At 42.6% G+C, this 20,808-nt stretch overlaps 1 protein-coding gene across 5 annotated transcripts in view; it reads right to left on the reverse strand.

Moving 5' to 3' along the window:
* NCKAP5 (NCK associated protein 5) overlaps positions 1 to 20,808 on the reverse strand; it is a 1,042,158-nt gene that overhangs the window by 85,044 nt on the left and 936,306 nt on the right. For 4 of the 5 annotated variants that reach the window (XM_061199363.1, XM_061199362.1, XM_061199380.1 and 1 more), the window contains 3 exons: positions 12,791 to 16,551; positions 11,870 to 12,047; positions 2,332 to 2,410 (listed from right to left, as the gene is read on the reverse strand). In XM_061199363.1, the coding sequence (XP_061055346.1) occupies positions 2,332 to 2,410; positions 11,870 to 12,047; positions 12,791 to 16,551 (4,018 nt within the window). The remainder of the gene's footprint in view (positions 1 to 2,331; positions 2,411 to 11,869; positions 12,048 to 12,790; positions 16,552 to 20,808) is intronic. The other variant, XM_061199388.1, reaches the window with a different exon arrangement.

Raw genomic sequence — 20,808 nt, forward strand, 5'->3', positions numbered from 1 at the left:
GATTCGCAGGGTGCTAAAAAAATATTTTTTCAGTCATTTTTGTGCAATAAAGATAAATAACCACTCGATTTGTTGAGTCTCACTCAACCTTGAAATGGATGAACTTTTTAAAAGGCCTGTGGTAATACGGACTGGCTAACTCAGGGAACACTTTCAACCCTCTTCTCTCTGCTACCTCATGCAGTAGAGGCTGGGAAGCAACATACTGACTTTCCCAGCATCCCTTGCACCTAAGATTAGCTTTATGATCTAGTTCTCACTGATGACATGTAACGTGAAGTCTATGGTGGGGGGCGGTGATTCTGAAGGAATTTTTACTTTTCCTTGCACTTTGTGTCCCAAATGTAGCTGGGATGCCTAGAGTGGTGGGAATTAATCTGCAACCAGAAGTGACAAGCATGAGGACCAAAAAACAGGGTTTCGGATAGAATTGTTGAGCTGCTGCTTCTCTTTTATGTTTGCCTTCCTCCAGACTTTTAATTATATAAGATGATTCAATGACTTTATTCCTTAAGTCATGGCTAGTCAGTTTTGTTGTTACTTGCTGCCAGGAGCAGCTTGTTCGGATAGGTCTCCACCAGTTTGAGGAGATGAGTCTACAATTATGTGAAGACCAAGTCAGTTCTCTGCCAGAAACAGAGTCCAAATTTACTTCCTTGAGAGTAATCTAAACCAGCACTTTCCAGCAGAACTTTGTATGATGATGGAAAAACAGGCCATATAGAATATGTGGCCACTGAGTGCAGTTGAAATGTGGCTAGTGCAGTTGAGGAACTGAATTTTTAATTTTATGTAGTTTTCATGAATTTAAATTGAACCTGGAATAACTACATGTGACTATTGGCTATCATGTCAAACAGTACAGATCTAAAGAATTGCTAGTCTATAAAAAAATACGCAGATTACTATAGCTCTCTCTCGAAAATTCAGCCTCTAACTTTATATATGTTATTGTACAAGCCCAAGAATACCTCATTATGGAAAAATGATGACTCAGTGGGGCTTTACATAGTGCCATGTTTGAAGGTTGCTGAACAATATTTAACTTGCACATTAGCTAACTACACAGAACTGACACATTTAAGCATTTTACACCGACAACTAACTGTACTAAAGGATGTCCTTCTGGAATAATACTCTCATTCAGACTCCACTCATCCAGCTGTTTGTTAAGACTTTTGTATTCCCAATTACAACAGAAAAGAATAATAATGGTGTGCCAGTCTCATTAAGCTGTGAGGGTATGATAACTCTCTGAGATAAACTGTAAATTATAGTTGGGAGAAGGCAATTGGGTAAGCTAGAAAACCAGCTGCAGAACATACCAACATGGCTCTAGGAGTGGTGAGATACTGAGAGTTGGCAGCTAAAGGTACTCCAGGGAAAGGGCAGGAGCCGTGCATACTGATTATACCAGCAACCAGAACGCTGTAGGGCTGTCATGCCCTAGAGGATGGTATTCAGTACTGTCTACTACACCCAAATGTGATTTGAAAAAATGATTCTCTCATTCCTTGATGTTTTGTGTAAAACTAAATAATCAGCGTGCTTACATTTCACAGCTATTTTTTAGAGCCCAAAGAACAACTAATTTTGCAAGTGTCTACGGTGGCCCAGAGCTGTTAAAGTTATCACGTCTTCTATCTCCTGACAAGGATCACCGTTGCAGACAGCTACTCTATTACCAGTTACCTCCTGGCTGCTGGAAACAGGTTAGCAAAATCCCTTTGTGTTAGAAACCTGAGTTCCTTCAACGTGGGCTCATGTAAAATTTTAGGACAGAGCTGACAAACCAAAGGTATCTCTGAGAAAGGACTACCTATAATCAGGGTTCTAACAGAAATGATGAAGAAAATGAGGAGGCGATTTTGGCAAGCCGTATATACTTAATCTATTTAGTTCTATGTGTGAAACATATCCAATTTAAAAAATATTCAATATAAGAAAGCTACCACTCCACACTTCTAACCAATAGTAGTGCTTCCTGAGACAATTACAGAAACTGGATCAATTCAACGTTGATTTTTTCCTCAGAGAGAAATTATTTACACTCAGTATCATTTTCATTTCATATTGACAAGGACTCACTTATCAGTTGGCATTGCGTTCCTTTGCAAATACCTATGTTTTCTTCATAGGTTCTGCTTTGACCCACTTATTTTATGTAGCTTCCAATGCCTAAGAAGATAAAGGTAATCATGCGTGAGAAGTTAAGACCCAGTCCTGGTAGAGGTGGGCATAAGACATGACCTTTAGGAACACACCGTGTTTGAATAAGGTCGCATGTAGAAAACATCTCAGTTAAAGGCATATTGAGACATGAATTTTTACCTATGGTATGGCTCTGAAATGCAGAATCTGCAACCGTATCTTCTTCATCCTCTTGCAAGCGTTCATTTGCCTCTTTTATCTGCAGTAACAAGGAAACACTGTGAGTTCCTATGTGTTATATTAAATCGATTTTGTAATCCTCAGAATATTGGTACATTCTGTAACAAACATGTGGGTGCGTATGTGTGAGCGTGTGTATATATATAAACATATATTTTCTTCACTCCATTTTCCCCTACTCTATCACTTGGCTTTATTACAAGTTTTAATTATAAGAGCATATTTTCAGAAATATAACCCCAGCTCTGAAAGCAAGTTACAGGGTACTTGATTCTACATAAGATTTTCGAGATAACAGCTATAGTTCTTTTTAATACTTAATAAAGTCAGTAACACAGAGCTGCTGGGAAAAATTAAAGTCTAAGGAAGCATAATTCTTCCAGCGACAGTGACTCCACCACAAGTTATTTTAATGAGAATAAAGAAATACACTTAGATCTGTTGACCTTTTCCTAGAGTATAACTCTCTAAGAAAATGTTATTTTGCTGTTGTTCTTTCCAGAATGAAATGTGAGGTGACTATGACGTGTGCTCAGAGAACTAGAAGGGTGATACATTTACCTAGATTTGTTTCAGGTCAAAAACATCCCCCTTACATTTCAGCTGGGATATCCAGAGGCTGAATGCTGGAGTACCAAATGGAACTCGAGCAAGAATCTAATAAAGTCACAGTATTTTACAAATGAGAATTCTGAGATCCAGCAAGTTTCCTTAAACAGATGTAAATGCCGACACTAAACCCAGGCCCCCTACTTCCCAATCGAGTAGCAGTAGTAATAACAATATCATGAACAATATCAATAATAATAAAAACAGCCAACACTTAACTACTATGCAGCAGGACTTATTTAAGCTCCTCACACCTATGCTCTCATAACCTTGCAATGCTGGGAGGTAAGTGCTATTGTTAGCTCCATTTTGGACATAAGGGGCCTTGAAGAAACAGACAAGATAAGCACTTGTCCACGTGGTGGAATCAGGATTCAAACACAGCAAATCTGGTTTCAGAGTTGTGTTCATTTGGTGGAACTTTGTTATTCTCAAATTTCCATGGGACTATGCCAGTGTAGACTTGGCCACAAGGTCAAGACAGCTTATGGTCCTTGGCAGAATGACCCTAAATAGCTCTTTGAAAATACATCCCAGCCAGTCACCTGGGCGGCCAACGATAATAATGAACTGTGCGATGAACGCAGTGGGGGGACATTAGAGGTTGTCAGTGGATTTGCTCAGGGGCTCGAGTTGAATGCCAAGAAACCATTATTTTATACTTACAATATAGCAAGTCACATGCTGGTAAACTGACCTTGAGCTAGACTTAGCTTTCTACTTTTTAACCTCTTATTTTTCATAACTAATGGAATCAGACCAATTATTTACATTTCATGACCATGGTTCCAATATCAGAATGTAATTGGTGCCTAATCCGTACATACTGATAGCCAGGAGATGGAACACTCAGGAGTACGTCAATGACTGTCTGAACCCTAAAAGGAGAGGGTGTTAAGGGCTGAATATCCAGAGGCCATGCTTCATCACTCTCTTTCCCCATCAGCTGTCTGCTGTCAGCACTGCCTTGTTTGTTAGTACCTCCAGAGGAAGTAAGTTAGGGAATGGGGGAAGAAGGGCAACATCAACCAGCTCTATTTCTAGTATTTATGGATGGCAGAGAGGAGAATCTCTGTGCGCATCATCAAGACTAACGAGTTACTTATTTGCCTTCCAAAGTTCACCTAGCTCAGTGACCTCTTTGTGACAAAGCTACCAAGAAACCCAAAAGGAAGGAGACCCAAACACCTTAATTTCCATTAAGGATCCAACAGGAACTTTCTATCCTCATTTACAGAAACATCAAGAAAATCTATATTTTCAGCCCGTTCCAACACCTAAGACAGGATGCTCCATATTTTCCCACACCTGTTAGGTAAAATAGTATTTCCTTTGGGTTTTTCTAAATCAACCAATTTTAAACTTGAAGGGGTGCCATGCTAACCTGCTGGAAAGTGGGTGAATCATCATCTCCATCAGCCTATGAAATTCTGAACAAAAGAATCCAATGATTACAATAAGGTTCTCATCTTGGAGATAAAGAAGAAGAGGCTTAGAGAGGGTTAGTGATCTGTTCAAGGTTATAAAAGGATTTCAGTTTTAGAGTGGGCACTCCTGACCCATATTCATTGCTGTAATTTAATTTTTCAGTGTGCCATATTGCCACAGTCATCCTTTCCAGACCTTCCCAAGAACTACTGTATCTTCCTTAGTGTCTGGCAATTAGATAGGTAGTCAGTATTCCAAATATACATAAACTATATTTTTATTTAAGAGTAGCAAAGAAGTTTTCTGTTTGTGTGTGTTAGTGCCCTGCTTCTCTTTCCTACTTGTTCCTATGCCTTCGGTGAAACTTAATCACCACCTCTGTCCAAGTATCATATTTAAGAAGGAAAATAAAAACCATCTTGAGGTCCTACCTGTCAGCTCCTTGTCAGAACTTTTCTAGGGCTTTAAGTGCTTAACAGCAAATGCTAAACGTGGCCTCTTGGGTATTTATCAGAGGAACTGGGCTTGTAGACAGGAGTTCTTTCAGCTCCCCTGGGCTACTTACCCCTGAGGAGTGAATGACACATAAGGGGAAATTTTGAATTGGAAAGGGATGGATGAAGAATCAACAAAGGAATGGAAAATGGCGGAGTGCCTTAGAATGGCATACTTGTCAGCTCTAATTATCCATACAAATAGATTTCAATGCAAAGTGGTGAGTAATTAAAAAAATCTATTTCCATATGGAAATGAGGGGCATAATTTATTTTGGCAGCAGATTCCCCTTGCTAATTATATTTCTCATAGGCTGAAATTAAAATTAATTTTCACTCTTGATCACACAGTGGCTGTGTGTTGGCGAAAGGTTGTGGAACTTTCCTGGGGGCAAGGGTCTGCCAGCTCAATCAAGATGAAGAATTTGCCAAAGCGAATTCTTCACGTGGCAAAGCACTTCACAGATGGGAATGGTCACAAAACCAAGAAGTTTGGCTCAGCAAACAATGGGGGTTAGAGATTCAGAATTTCTTCAGCCATTGCTCTACCAGGAACAGATACAAATCAATGTCAGTAATGTCCCATTTGGTAAGAAGTAGCAGGTGACTCGTAAGCAATGATGTGGGTTATTTTTGGTTTCAGTTTGCTGCCAGTACTTTGGGCACCTTCTAATGGTGCACCTCCAACTCTTGCCCATCTTTTGAGCTCTGCAGTTGTAGTCAAGAGCTGTACTAAATACCAGTCTCTAACAGGTAACCATTAAATGCCACTGTACCCATTATATTCTATTAACCTCTCCCATTAGAAAAGGCTGGGAGGAACGTGCTTACAAAGGACACAGGAGGAAAAAGGGAGAAAATAATTCATTGCTGACAAATATGTATGCATAACTGCAGAATAAAACCCAATATTTGGGGACACCCTTCATTTGGAATTCTGTGTATATTTCTTCTCTGAATCATCCTAACAAGAACTGCATCCCAAGAAAAGAACATTTTGATGTTAAAGCTCATTGAAAAGGAAAAGAACCTAATGAACCTCTGTGAGAGGAGAGAAGTGATCTTTGGAGGGAAAACTCCTGGAAGGCACTACCTTTAGAAAAGACAGTCATTTAGAAAACTCTGCAGGAGGAGGGCAAAATAGGCATGCTTCTTATTAGCATCCAAATAGCATTTAGAACAGAATTGTTCAATTAAAGATGTTGAAGTTATAAAATTTTGCAGAACTTAATAAGATGATAACAATTTGTATAATTATTGTACTATTTTATGCTACTTCATCACCACAGCACAATTTTAATGGGATTGTATTTGATACTTTTTTATTAGCATATGTGATTTTTTCAGACTATGTGACACTGGGTGAAGAGGATACTCATAATTTAAATTAAAATACCCATATTAAAATGGCCATCTCTTTCCAGTTATATGATCTCATTAATTTCATTAATGATTTTAATTTTTTCCAGTGACAGTTCAATAGGAGCTGGGAGCTGTTCCTTTGAGACTTCTCATTTCAGAAAATTATCTAAATCCACAGGAAGGAAGGACTTACAACATGTAGGAAGGAGTGTGCATTTCTTTCTGACTTATTTACTTAATACTGATGCAATCTTTTCTGGGGATGCCTTTTTCCCCTCTTATAATGATTTTGTATAATTTAAGTAAAAGTGCAAAGTAACATGGCCCTTGTCTAAATTACACACACAAAAAAAGTTAGAGCTAAGTGGTCTGTAAATGACAGCATAAATGGGGACATAAGCCTCTAATTAAGGCTCTGAAAAGAGACAAATATTTAATTCAGTAAAGCATTAATGAGACTTTTATACATATGGTAGAATGCATCTAGCAGTCTTGAAAATGGATATGCAGTCACCAGTGAACTAAGTCGAGGTGTGCTACATACATGGACTTGATATATATATGGAAATAATTTTTCTATTATATTACCACAGATTAAAATAATTAAAATGCCTTAGGATCCTCATAACTACATATAGTCTTAGTTTGTTAAGGGCAAAGGATGCTGGTATATTATGGTATAAGATTTTTTGGGTTTTTTTGGCTGCACCTTGCGGCACGCGGGATCTTAGTTCCCTAACGAGGGATCGAACCCGCGCCCCCTGCAGTGGAAGCGCAGAGCCTTAACCACTGGACCTCCAGGGAAGTCCCTGGTATAAGATTTTTGAAGAGTGATTTTATTCAGGAAAAAAGTGTGATATATAATGCATTATGTGCAGCTATTGTTTTCACCCAAAATAACTACTGTGGGAAGAATTCTCTGCAACACACTTTAAAAGAAGCAGATAGCAAATTTACCTTGAGCTCCAGTAGGGGAAAATTCCCTTAAACTCTTGATTTTAAAAGGTTCATGGGTATTCACATCAATGTGCTATGGTATAAGAATGTATCTCATTTTGCATCTAATTTCCTTTCTATATAGGCTGATAACATATAATGAATAGGTTTTCACTGCTATTCTTTTACTAGTCCCAAAGGGGACTATGGCCAATGTCCTTTCTGAAATTAGTAATTTTAGTTCAATCCCCATTGACGATTATAGAGGTGAAAAAAAATTGCATTTTACCTTTGAAAAAATGACTAGCTGTTCAACTATCTAGGTTAATAATATTCCTCTATATGGAAAGCTTCCCAGCCTTACTAATTTCCTCTTGCAGCTAACTAGAAAATTAGCTTATCCCTATGGATTATGTATATCTGGTGGTTAGGGAATCCTTGTACTTCACAGAGAACAATAAGAGTGTTTCTTGCAGATATTCTGGAAGGACCAAAGGAAACATTATTACACTGTAAAAGACTGCAAATGAGAGAAGAAAAGCAAGGCAAATTACTTTAGCATCAGGAAGTATTAAGAAAGTAAAAATGAAATTGTAAAAGCTAAACAGTTTTTTTTTCTTTTTGGTATTTCTGTACAGTGAAGATATACCCCAAGCTGTCAGCACCATATTAAATGGGGCATAGTTAAATTGAGTGCCTCTGATAAGGGGGTCTGCCAGGCTATCAAAGTTTTAGATCAGTTGGATTGAATTTCTGGCATACTGCACATTTCCACACGTTTATTCTCTCTCTTTCCTTTCAGTGACACTACAAAGGCAGCCTTAGACACACTTATAATTTGTGATTTTATAATGCAAGGGACATCTATGTTTTCAGGAAGGCATGATACCATGGAAGCCAAGAGCAAGAAGTGGGGAAAAGAAAAAAAAAAAGCTTTTGCAAAGAACATAGTTTGCATATGATTTCAGAGGGTTTGGAAAAGGAAAAAAAAAAAACCTTATAGCGCTTTAGAGTCAAGAGCTGTTTGGAAAAAAAAAAAAAGCATTTAAATGTACATTTGTCTCAAATTAAAGTGAAACTCTAAGGAACCCTAAACATCAATAATAATTAAAAACTAATAATGCCAATCACGATTACATCTAAAATCTCCTCTACTCTTGAACCACTCCAGAAAAAACTGAGTAATTGCTTCATGTTTCAGGTTTTCCCTAGGAAAATGGTAGCACATAGTATATTTTATAATCTCTTTTATTAGAGCACAAAAATATATGGATACAGGAATTCTGAAAAGATATTGTTTTTTGCTCGAGTGCTTAAAAATTTACATAAAGGAACAATGAATATCACCAGACCAGTGATGCAAGAACAGAAAGAATGTAAGGAGAGGAAGTTCAATTTAAGGTAATTTTAAAACAAAAATATTATTTGAAACTGGCATATCCTGGGGAAATATAAAAATGCCTTTTATTCATTTTTTTAAAGGAAATTACCCCCTGAGTTCTGGACCTCATAATTAAAACACTAAATGATAGGGAGTCAAGTTCCAAAAAGGATAACTTTCTTTTTTTTTTTCTCTTACATGTATTTTATTTTTTATTTTTATTTATTTATTTTTTTAACATCTTAATTGGTGTATAATTGCTTTACAATGGTGTGTTAGTTTCTGCTTTATAACAAAGTGAATCAGCTATACATATACATATATCCCCATATCTCCACCCTCTTGCGTCTCCCTCTCACCTTCCCTATCCCACCCCTCTAGGTGGACACAAAGCACTAAGCTGATCTCCCTGTGCTATGTGGCTGCTTCCCACTAGCTATCTATTTCACATTTGGTAGTGTATATATAAGTCCATGCCACTCTCTCACTTCGTCCCAGCTTACCCTTCCCCGTCCCCGTATCCTCAAGTCCATTCTCTACATCTGCGTCTTTATTCCCGTCCTGCCCCTAGGTTCTTCAGAACTTTTTTTTTTTAAGATTCCATATATTATGTGCTAGCATATGGTATTTGTTTTTCTCTTTCTGACTTCCTTTACTCTGTATGACAGACTCTAGGTCCATCCACCTCACTACAAATAACTCAATTTCGTTTCTTTTTATGGCTGAGTAATATTCCATTGTATATATGTGCCACATCTTCTTTATCCATTTATCTGTCGATGGACACTTAGGTTGCTTCCATCTTACATGTATTTTAAATGATGAAAAGTTGTCCATGACAGTTACAGAAAATGGATGGAGTTACCTTTTTTTTAAGTTCCATTTATGTATATCTGTGTGTAAATCTGTGTGTGTACACACACACACTTTTTAACAAGAGTTAAATTAAACTCCCCACGAAAACTCATATATGGGAAATGTTTAGTGGGTGTCCTCACTTATGGGAAAGCTCAACAAGATTTGGGAAGAGTCATAGGACATTCATATTAAAATAGGAAATACAGGCTGTCTTCAAATGGCTCAAATCTATGTAAATCCAGGATGGAAGTCATGCAATTCTGAGACATCTAATCAGAATCGTTAGTTTTAAGTTCTTTTCCATTCTGGGAAGCTCTTTCAAATGCTTTCTGCTTTCAACTTCTCTTGGGAGACCTAGCTCTCAATCCTTAAGGGTGAGCACAAAGCATGTATATTTGGAATTTTAACGTGTCCTCTTTATGAGATCCAGATTCTAGTGACTGGCTTCCTCTTTGGTTCTAATATTTAAACTCTAAAATTCTATCAGCATTAATCTCAGTTGAATCAAACTATACTCATCTGCCCAAACCATCCTTTTTCCTCTCCTCTAAAGTATTACTAAAATAGAAGCAAACAGCTAGTATACTTTTTAGATGTCTGAGGATAGAAGATCATCTAGTCCAGTAAAAAGAAAAGTATAAACCAAGGAAAGTACTGCCGTCACCTTAAAAACTGGTACCCAAAGAGGATCAAAGATCAAAAATAATACCAAAAGCCTCAACATCTGCAAATCTCTACTTCTACCCCGCATTCTCCAAAACAATGTAGAAACTGTACTATTTCACAGGAAAAAGCACCCCCTGATCACTTCCCCGAGACGGTTTCCACATCAGCGATTTTGCACTTAAATTTCCAAAATCCAGTCTGATCCTCTGCAGATAACAATACTTTTGGGAGCTGAAATAATGTGCAAATTCTGCCGTTAGTGTTGGAAATCACTCATTCCCGATTCACGGGGGCGGTGGTGAACGGGTCTGGATTCGTGACATAACTAAGGAACTTACAGCATCAGCCAAGCTTCTCACCCCAGCTTGCTGGAAACCCAAACAGCAGTCTGTCTCCATCTTTTAGAAGCTGATGGCATTCCCGCCCAAGACCCCCGTGCCATTCTGCTGCCCCTGTGCTTTGTGACCATGTCGATGGCCTGGGGTCACACCACGAGGTAGTTTCGGAGCTCATTCCAGAGCTGGAATCTCTCTGTCCAGATTCACAATGGAACCAACAGATCAAGCAATCTTTCGTACAACCCAAGGTCCAGCTGTCTACCTTATCATGATCGAGGTGTCTGAGGAATTAGGAGTTCTTTGTTAGGCAGCACATCTATTGCAAACAGAGGAGAAAACCCTTCAGGGCAGCTGGTCAAGCCAAGAAGGAAAGGAACTTCACGGGAGTGATGAAGGCGGTTCTTGACTGGATGGAGCTTTTCTCAAAGCGATGGGTGGATTTTGAAGGTCTCAGATGCTTTCTGGTTCATTTGTCCTGAAGCAATTCCTCCTCCTTTTGTACCGGAAATAGCTGGCCGCTCCCAGGGTCCAGGGTCACCACCACCACGGACACGATAGGAGACACGATTTTTGCTATCACGTTGCCTTGTGGGTTGCCTAACGAGGGATAGCTGTCTCCGCCCAGCGTGTTTCCGTGGCCGTGGTGGTGGGGGTGGTAGCTGCCGCCGCCTCCTGCGCACGGCCTGAGCCCGGGCGGGTAGCAGCCATCCTCGAGGTCCCTGTCGCTCAGGAAACCTGGGCAGCCTACAGCAGCCCTGATGTGCAGCCTGCATGGCGGACCATGCTAGCTCCGGGGCTAGCGCCCAGTCCCAGGACAGCCTTGATGTCCCAGCTGGGAGCATGGGGCACAGCTTCAGGCTCTGTCCCCTCTCCCTGCCCTGCAGCATCCAGGCCTGGTTCCAAGGATAAGTTACTTAAGTCTTAACACCTTCTGTCTTAGGTAGGATAAGTCGGTATTTACAACTTTAGGAAAAATGCTTAAATCAAATCATCAAAATAGCCAATGTTCTCCTAAATTGCTCTGCACTTTTATTTTTTATAATCATTTTCGTTCCTTTTTGCATTGCTGGAAATGATGGAAAGCATCATCAGGACAAATTCCCAGCACAAGGGTATCATTTGAAGATGACACGCGCAGCATCATTTGCCTGCACTGTGATTATACCATCCTCCTGAAAAGAGAACTACAAAAGCGGCGTGGGTGGAGGGAGCCAGGCCCATTCCAATCTGACTGCCATCACTCCGCTACCGTGCCACCAAGATTTCCCTCTTTTTCTCTTTGGCTTTAACTTTCCCTTTCCCCCGTAATCTCTTGCCTATATATTTTCATCAGCAAAGGGTAGACAGAACCCAACTAGCCCATCTCAGAACCTAACACTTCATAACCAGGATGGTAAAAGACTTACCAGGGAGCCTTTCGGTATTTCCATATCTGCTTTGGTTTTGATGTTCTTCTTGGGGGTTCCTTCAGTGCCGAGAGAGCTGCCGGTGACACAAGAGCCCTGGGAGCTGCCCTTTAACACACTCCTGCAGGAAACATTATTTGATCCGCTTTCAGTCTGTTGAGCTGCTTTCTTATCAACTCTGCAGGTAGAAAGTGATTCCTCTGATCAATTACATTGCTCTTCTTCAATCACTCTACTTTTCCCAATCCTTTCATGTTTAAAGTAACCTCCATGTGTCTCTTTGTCTTTAAACCCTTGAGTGATAAGTGTGTCTCACTGGCCTTGGTCAAATCTTCATCTGCTATTCCAATAGTGTGTCAATTTAGATTTGATAATGCAATAATTTATTTTTATTTTTATGACTGCTTGTGAGATGGCGGGGGGGGCGGGGTGAGGGAATAAAGTAAAAACCACTGGGGAATGATTGCTAAATATATTTCTGGCTTAAGATCAGCAGAATCTGTAATTACCTCTGTAAAATTTCTAAGTTTGCTCGGTACAGTCAGTGGGATCAGCATCCTTTAAAAACACATGTGTCGTTTTCTTCCATTTCATGCCATGTGGGTACGTTCATGATTTCTACTGTAGGCTGAATTTCCATCAACCTTGATAAAACTTACCATTCTTTAATTTCAAAGACCATTGGTTTGGTTACCAAAGTAACGTGGACTAAATTACCATTTTATTGCTAAATTTTATTTCATTGTTTAAATTCTGGCTAATGTATAAAAGATTGCTACGATGAATTTCTGCTTGTATGAGAAACATGCTTGACTGGTATTCAGTATGCAGGAAACAAACACCTCTCCTTGTTGGGGGGTGAGGAGTGGGTGGGGTTCTGCACTGCCCTCTACACTGCCACCCTCTTTGCCAACACGCTACCTGTTCAGAAGTTCCGTCATAAAGGTATCTTTCGTTGAACATGGAACAGGGCTGGGTCTATTTCTTGATTCAAACTTCACTTGGTCATAAATGTCTGGCGGTGTTTTCAGGTTATTTCTGTTTTGTAAACCACTGTCTGGACCATCTGCCAACTCGATGTCCCTGTTAAGTTCATTTTCCATCTCGCATTGTAGCTCGGGCTTCTTTTTCTCTTTTTTTCTCTCTGATTTTAGCTGTTTGTTTCCAAACCCCAAACCTTTTGCATCTTTCTTTTCTGCTTTGGTTTTGGAGACATCCATCTTCCTGCTACTGAGAGCTGGCAGTCTGCTCCTCCGAAAACCGAACCAGCTGGCAAAAGAAGGCCCGGGCTTCGGCTTCGCGTCCACAGAGGTGGACTTTGTTTGCACTTGGCCCTTTTCCACATTCTCCTGAATGCACAACATGACCTTTTCTTCGATTGTGGGTGAGAGGGGGGCTTCTGGGCTCACAACACCGGTCCTGGTTGTAGACGTGTCTGGATACCTTCCAGAAGTTTCTAGCTTGGAGGTCCTGCTGGTTTCAAAATTGCTGGGATGCCGTGTCCTCCCCGGACTCTGTGGGGCTCCTGGGCCGTCTTTTGGGGTGGATGGGCACCTGCCGTGGTCGCTGCCTGCTTCCTCTGGTGCAGTCACCCTGGCGCCTTCTCCCTGGGCACAGGCCTGCTGCTCTTCTGTTCCAGGTGGGGCGAGGGGCCCTTCGGATTTTGGAAGGATCCTCAAAGGCAACTTGCTTGGACTCCCGTGTTGGCTGCTGGAGCTGCCTGTACTCCCCAGGGAGCCCTGCCTGGAGGAAGGATGCCCCAGGGGCCTCCCAGCACCGGGGAGACCGTCAGACATGGGGGCAGACGCGGTCTTGCTGGGAGAGCCTTCTGTGGAGGAGCTCTGCCGGGTGAGGGAATTGCCCCTCTCAGCAGTGTTGGTAATAATCTGAGTCCGGACTTTGCCTGGCCCTTCCATGGAGGCCGTGGGGGGCTTGTCCCCTGAGTGAGCGCTGAAACTCTGGCTGCGGGCTTTGGCTCCGTTCATGCCTAGAGCTGGTTTTAGGAGTGGTTTGTTGGAGGAGAGGGATCTCTTCACAGACTTGTTTTCTACCGCATCTTTTCCATCAGCCCCAGGAGTGCTATTTTCCAATGACTCTGGCGTTGCTGTTTCCAGGGGATGCCCTTCGGCCAAACTCTCTTGTGCTCGTAAACCCAGTGGAGACACATTTCTTTCACCTCCTGTGGCCTCAAGGCTGCTTGCGTTCCTGGAGGTCCCTGGCTTATCCTTGCTCACAGCCGCAGAACTTTTCGAGGCTTCGTTTAGGCTGTCTTTTTCATGTTTCCCTGGCACTGTAGAACTTTTCCTGAGCAACTGGGGAGACTTCATGAAGACTTTGAGCCCAACAGGGAGGCGAGTTTTCAGTCCTCTCTCATGAGGGTTTTGACAACCATGCGGGGTGTTATGGCTTTTGGAGGGTGCTGATGATGAGGGACTGTTAACCTGAGATGATGGTGACTCATTTACCCCTAAGAAGGAAGGCTTAGGGGATGTGGGGACACTGTCATTCAACTGTCCTTTTCTTGCTGGAGACACACCCTTGGAAGACGGTATTTCCAGTGGCTCATGGGTAGAAGAACAATTCTTGGGAGTCCGTAACCCTATGTCCGTTTGTGTGGTCCCAAGTGTTTGGTGAGGTGGGGTTTTGGGGACACTTCTCTTTGGAGATACCTTTGGGGGCCCTGGGGCCATCCCAGCAAACGAGCTGGAGGGGCTGTGAGCAGGGCATCTGGTTTGGATTGCTGCTTCTGTGGAGGGCGGAGGGGGAGTGAAGACTGGCTTTTTGAAGGTCACAGAAGGTTTCTTCCCCTGCACTTCTGTCACGGTCTGATTAAAATAAATAATAGGAGCGGAGGATCCTTTCAGAGGGGGGGATTTCAATGCTGTCCTTGCTGCCTCACTGGGGACCCCACTTTCTGGCTTGGCCCATGAAGGTGGCGACAGATAGTTGTAACTGGGCCTGGCGAGTAGCGAGACCGACCTGCCTGGAGGGGACGGCAGGGAGGGCGATCTCACCCCGGCCTCTGGCCCCGGGTCACAGTGTTTATCCCTCGTGGGGGGCTCCCCATCGTCACTCGGCTCGGCGGGGGGCCTTGGCAGCAGCTGTGACGCTGGAATCTGACTCCTGGAGTACTGGACCCAATCCCTTCTGCTGAACATTTTGGAGCCGTGAGGGAGCTGGGTGGAGGGTTTTGGAATGTGTGAATCTGGCGGTAAAGCAAAGAGGGGCTCTGGGCCTTCAGGCTTTTTGAACCGTGAGAGTTTCCCTGGAGCTGGTGATCTCTCAGGAGTCCCTGGGCCAGTTGAGGGGACCGTGAGGGAGGCTTCAGTCTCCATTATCCTTGATTTCTGAGGTGAAGACTTGCCCCTGGTAGGTATTTTTGTCAGACTTTTCTTCTGATAGATGCCCGTGGCCACAGAGGACCTCGAATGACTCTGGCATGACGTGGCGCGTGTTGGCTTGGTCAGTCTTTGTCGCTGAGTGTTTTGCGTCACTGGCCTGGGGTGGAAGGACTCAGTGGGCATCACGGCAACATCATCTACTTCTCCTCTTGGAATGTTTCTCTCAGTTTCCTCTTCAGATCTCTTTAAGAAAGGATAGTCTCTAGCAGCAGCCCCTGGCTGTAAATGAGCAATTCCCTGAGGTAAGAGTTCGGTGTGTTCTGTCTGGGGCCCAGCAGGGGCCTGACGGATGGAAATCTCCTTCCTGGTGACAGTGACAAGGCCAGTCTGGTGAGAGCTGAACTCAACGGGCTCGCCATCTTCTGCGTCAAATATGACAGTAATACATTCTTCTGAGGAAGTCCGTTTTACAACCCTTTGCTGCTTAATGAAACTAAACGTCTTTGGCCTGCTCTCGAAGTGGACGGGCGCTTGTTCTTCTTCCTCCTCAGGAGACCCACGCTGAGATCTTCCAAATCCCACGCGGACGTCCAGGTTCTCCACGGACTCGTCGGCGTCCACAGTCAAAGACACGTCTGACGGGCTCTTCTCGTCACTGCTCTCTATGTGCAGCTCATCCAGCGTTTCGGTGTCGTCGGTGTCTGAGAGCTGGAGACTGAGAGGCAGGCAGCCCTGGCTGTGCGGGTCCCTCTCTCTGTGCACCTGAAGTCCCTGCGCACTCGGGCACAGCTTCCGCTCCGAGGGACAGTCGCTAGCACAGCTGGTCAGCTTCTCAGGCCTTTCCCAGGGGGAGACCGAGGAAGTGATTTCTGAACGGTGTTTGCCGTTCAGCTCCCAGCCAAAGAGACTGTCAGAAACACTGTGGGTTAATTTACAACCTTGCAGCCTGCAGCCCTGGTGTGGAACTGCCTGGAGCGAGGCTAAGGAGGAAGGGTCCTCTTCGGCATCGTCGTGAGAATCTGTGTCATAAACAAATGCCTTGTGGGGCTCCTTGCAGGGGCTCCCCGTGTCCGTGGGTTTGCAGGGGGCATATTCCTTGAGGCTGCTACTTTTAATGCCTGGAGAATAGATTCCTTCATTGGAGTTCATGCAATCTTTATAACCCCATTTGGTTATCACTGATGGGGGTTCAAGTAACACTTTTCGCTTCTGGAGCTTTCTGAGTCCTTCCAAAATGTGGCTTTCCTTGATGCGAGTCGGAGGTAGTTCATCTGTGGGACTAGCAAAGCCACTCGGGAGTGAAGAGTCAATACTTAACCTTTTGTCCCAATTTTGTGATGACTGCTAGGAAAGAAAAGGAGATATGAGAAATGATTGAGCTCTGTGGATCACCAATTTATAAAAGGAAAAGGCCATCATTAAACGGAATTCATTCTAGTGGTTGATAAATATTCATATATAAATGCATTTATTCATTAATTAATTCAAACTAATTCATTAACTATGCAGCGAATCTCTACTTTGCCAGGTCCTGAGCTCAGCAGCATATGATATAGATAAGTAGAAGATAAGGACCCTGCCTTCAAGGAGCATGCAACTCCCAGGAGGAGTTGAGCTCAAGTAACCATAAGTCAAGGGATCATATGAGACATACAGGGGTAGTAGGTACTCCAGAATTTCAGAGGAGGGAGACCACATGTCTGTTTGGAAAAAAACACGAAAAGCATATAAGTTTCCTTTTCTTTTCTTTTCTTTTTTAAAAAATAAACCTAGCCCTAGAAAGATAGATAGGTTTGCCTTAGTTTACTAGGCAGGAAACTGAGATTCAGCAAGATCTGTCCTTTGGAGATCACATAGTTAAGGAAGAGCTGGAGCAAAGGTTTGAACTCTGGTGTCCTGGGTCCTTCCTATGACTCATTTCTGAAGTGGCTGTGTGGAGATCTGAACCCAGGCAATCTGGCTCTAGAGACTGCACCATCAACCCGGATGCGATACTGCTGGAATCAAGCTTAGCCTCTGTTCTACCCTCTATATTAGTCAAAGTCATAATAGAGACCATAGGTTATTCCAACATCCCTCTTTTGAATGGAACTTGCAGAGTTTAATCACAAACCGGCACTCGGGGAAACTGGGAGGCTCTGACCTAATGACTTTTTTTTTTTAAAAGGCTACATAATTAACGATGAAGAATGTCTATGAATGGATCTGGTGGTTTCAGATGTGCACTCTGCACCAGTCTTGGCTAAGAGTACAGCTCCTGTTGGCACCTCCACACTAGCTGCCCTGCTGCTCCAGGACTCTGAACACCCGAGCGCCCATTAGCAGAGGTCAACTCCATGTTGGAAACTTACCTTGGAATCTCAGCTTTTTAGTAAGCTGTGAGCATCTGCTTACATCTAAAACTTTCTCATAAAAATCATAAAAATTTTATGAATTTTAAAAATCATAAAAATCTTGTTATCAACAATATGTCTTGTTTATTTTTTCTTTATTTGTTATATGTATATTTAGTTTTAAGTCAAATTATATATTCTCTTTGGAAAATTCTCCAGGGTCAGAAGTTGCTGTGGATAGATTCTATTTTGGTGATGCTTCCCCTTCCCCCTCCTCTTCTGCTGTGCCATTAAAAACTCCTTCGGAAATCAGAAGAAATCCCTTCAGTAAGTCTGGGTATTATAGACTGACCAGTGAGCAGACTGCCACAGCTTGGGTTTCTAAGAATTTCCATGATCCTGATGTCACGTTCACAAAAAAGAAGAGAAGCTAGGCAAAAGTACCCTCTTAGAGCTTGAAAAGGGCAGATTTGTTCACGCCATAAAAGATGTGCTCTGCGTCTGCCTACCCACTTCCTTTCTGCCTCCCTGGAGCGGAGCCTGCCCATGTTGTGGTCTGAGTCATCCCAGGGCCCAAGGCTGCAAACCTCCCAGGGCCCTGGCTCCCCACCCTGTGAGATTAGCCACATTCCTCCAACAGTTTTCCACAGGAGGTCATCGTATTTAATAGCTTGAGAAAGGTTGAGGATAATCTTGAAACTTGAAAAAAAGCATGAATCTCCTATCGGGGGGATGGTGGGATGAAGCTGGCATTTCATATTGGCGGCTTCATTCTTTGCAGGGAAAAGTCAGAAGAGAGTTGCTCTGGGGAGCCGTGCAGCTGGCTGAAAGATGCTGCTGATAAGGTAGGAGCCTGGGTTTAATGTCAACAGTTCTTTCCTATTTCTTGACTAGGCAGCAGTTTTACACATTCTTTTTTTTTTTTTAAAGGACATTCTTGGTCTTAATGGAAACAAACCCATCCCAGCAACTGGGACTCCTCCAAGTTTTAGGCTGATTCAAGAAGGTCAGTCTAGCAGAATGGTTAAGGTTCTGGAACCAACTGCCCAGCTCTGCTTACTGGCTAGGAGACCTTGGGATGGATATTTAATTTCTCAGCACCTCAGTTTACTTCTCTGTGAAATGGAGGAAATAGGAGAACCTACTTAATAAGCTATCACGAGCATTAAATGAGCTAGTACTTATGAAGAGCTGACAAAGCTGACATGTGGTAAATACTCAATAATAGAAGCCAGATTCCTCCATGGAGGGCAGGCCAGTGCATTTCATGCAGGCTTCCCTTCTGTTTCTACACAAAACAATATTTTAAAAAAATACTTATGAACTACTAAAGAACCATTGGTCATATATGTTATTACATAGGTTAATATTATATTCACATTCAAATTCATATTGTATGAGTTTATTATGTAAGTTTATACTAAATGAGTACCTGGTACATGGTAAGAACGTAAGAAGTTCCTTAAATAATATCAACTTAAAATGTCTTCAGGACTTCTTCCCTGGTGGTGCAGTGGTTAAGAATTGCCTGCCAATGCAGGGGACACGGGTTTGAGCCCTGGTCCAGGAAGATCCCACATGCCGCGGAGCAACTAAGCCCGTGCGCCACAACTACTGAGCCCCCGCATGCCACAACTACTGAGCCTGCGTGCCTAGAGCCCGTGCTCTGCGACAAGAGAAGCCACCACAGTGAGAAGCCCGCGCACCGCAACGAAGAGTAGCCCTCACACACCGCAACTAGAGGAAGCCCGCGCGCAGCAACAAAGACCCAATGCAGCCAAATAAATAAACAAACAAATAAAAATAAAACAAAACAAAACAAAATAAAATAAAATAAAATATCTTCATGGGACTGGGTCTAGTTTGCTGGATCCCTGAGAATTAGAACTTTTCTCTGGGAGATGTGACAGGCATGCTGGTACTCCACAGCCATTTTGAGATGGGACACTGTTAAATCTCCAGATGATGGCGAACGGAGTGTGTATGAAGTGTCTTAAGAACCTTATTTCTCCTCTTTCAGGGAAGAGATGTCCCTAGAATATCGAGGGTTGTTCTAACTGGAAAAATTTCAAGGAAGAAAGAAAAGAAAAGAAAAAAAAAAAGGCTCAGAGAGAGAGAGAGAAAGAGCTGTGAATGAAAAGAGCTGAGCAGGGGGCTCTGGGAGCCAGCAATATTCAGAGACAAAGAGAGGGAACATCCCCCCCGACCATCTCCCCAGTCTGCTAAGGGCCAGGTCCCTAGCAGTCATTATTCAGAGCTCCTAACAGCTCCTTAGAAGGAGCAATTTTGATAACACCCCAGGCTCCGCACTTTGCATTGTAAGTCTGAGTCCAAGGGAATAAGCTCTAAATTCAAGCTTGAAATCTTTTTCTGAGTTCTTGTTCAGAGTATGAAAAACCTCCTCCCTCACTCAAATTTTCTGGCAGTTATGGAATTTCCCTGGTTTCTTATGCTTCTGAAGTCATAAACTAAATTTATACAGATGACAGAAAACTGATCTCCAAATATTCGGTTTCAGGGTTTCCATTCTCCTGTACTCTTTGTTTTTCTTTAACATTAGGAAACTGCAGAAACAGCTATTCCAGATTCTTGGCTTATACCAGTGTGCAAAGATGTTTATTCAAATCACGAAGGAATCTTCAGCTGTGTGAGCCCACTTTGCAGATGGGAGTCATTCCAGCCGTAAGAGTTATTTAAAAATCTGGTAGAGGAACTCCTGGCATCTAAGTAGAGACATGCTCGACTTTCACTGAAGCCATAGCACTTGTCATCTACCATGGAATTCTCTCTCTCTACTGTGCCACCCTCCAATTTACAGCCATAATATTAGTGTTTTATGAGGCTATTGCATTGATTAAAGGTCAATATAATACATGCTATTTTTGAGCAGTAAACGCCTACAAAGCTACGGATACTTCCAAAACTTTCGGCCATTTATTCGGAGAGAATGCACCGCTCTCCCTATTCTCTAGAAGAAAACCTTTTCTTTGAGTTCTCACGGGATGCTCAGTCTGGAATGACTTGGCACGTGGCCAAGTTCACTCTCCTTTGCAGTGGACATTAACAAGTCTCTCTGAGCATCACAGCCATGATGTCCATAAAACTAATTGAAAATGTCTTAGTCGGTCTGAAGCGTGGTCAGTTCCATTAGGCCAGGGTTCCAGTTCCAACTCGATATAAATCTGGGAACTCAGTGGGCTCCACCAAAGCACAGAAGGGAAATGTCTTTCTCTCCCAAACTCCCTCCCATGATGGCCTCGTCATC

The sequence above is a fragment of the Eubalaena glacialis genome, chromosome 1 (assembly GCF_028564815.1).
Source record: "Eubalaena glacialis isolate mEubGla1 chromosome 1, mEubGla1.1.hap2.+ XY, whole genome shotgun sequence".
Lineage (NCBI taxonomy): Eukaryota > Metazoa > Chordata > Mammalia > Artiodactyla > Balaenidae > Eubalaena > Eubalaena glacialis.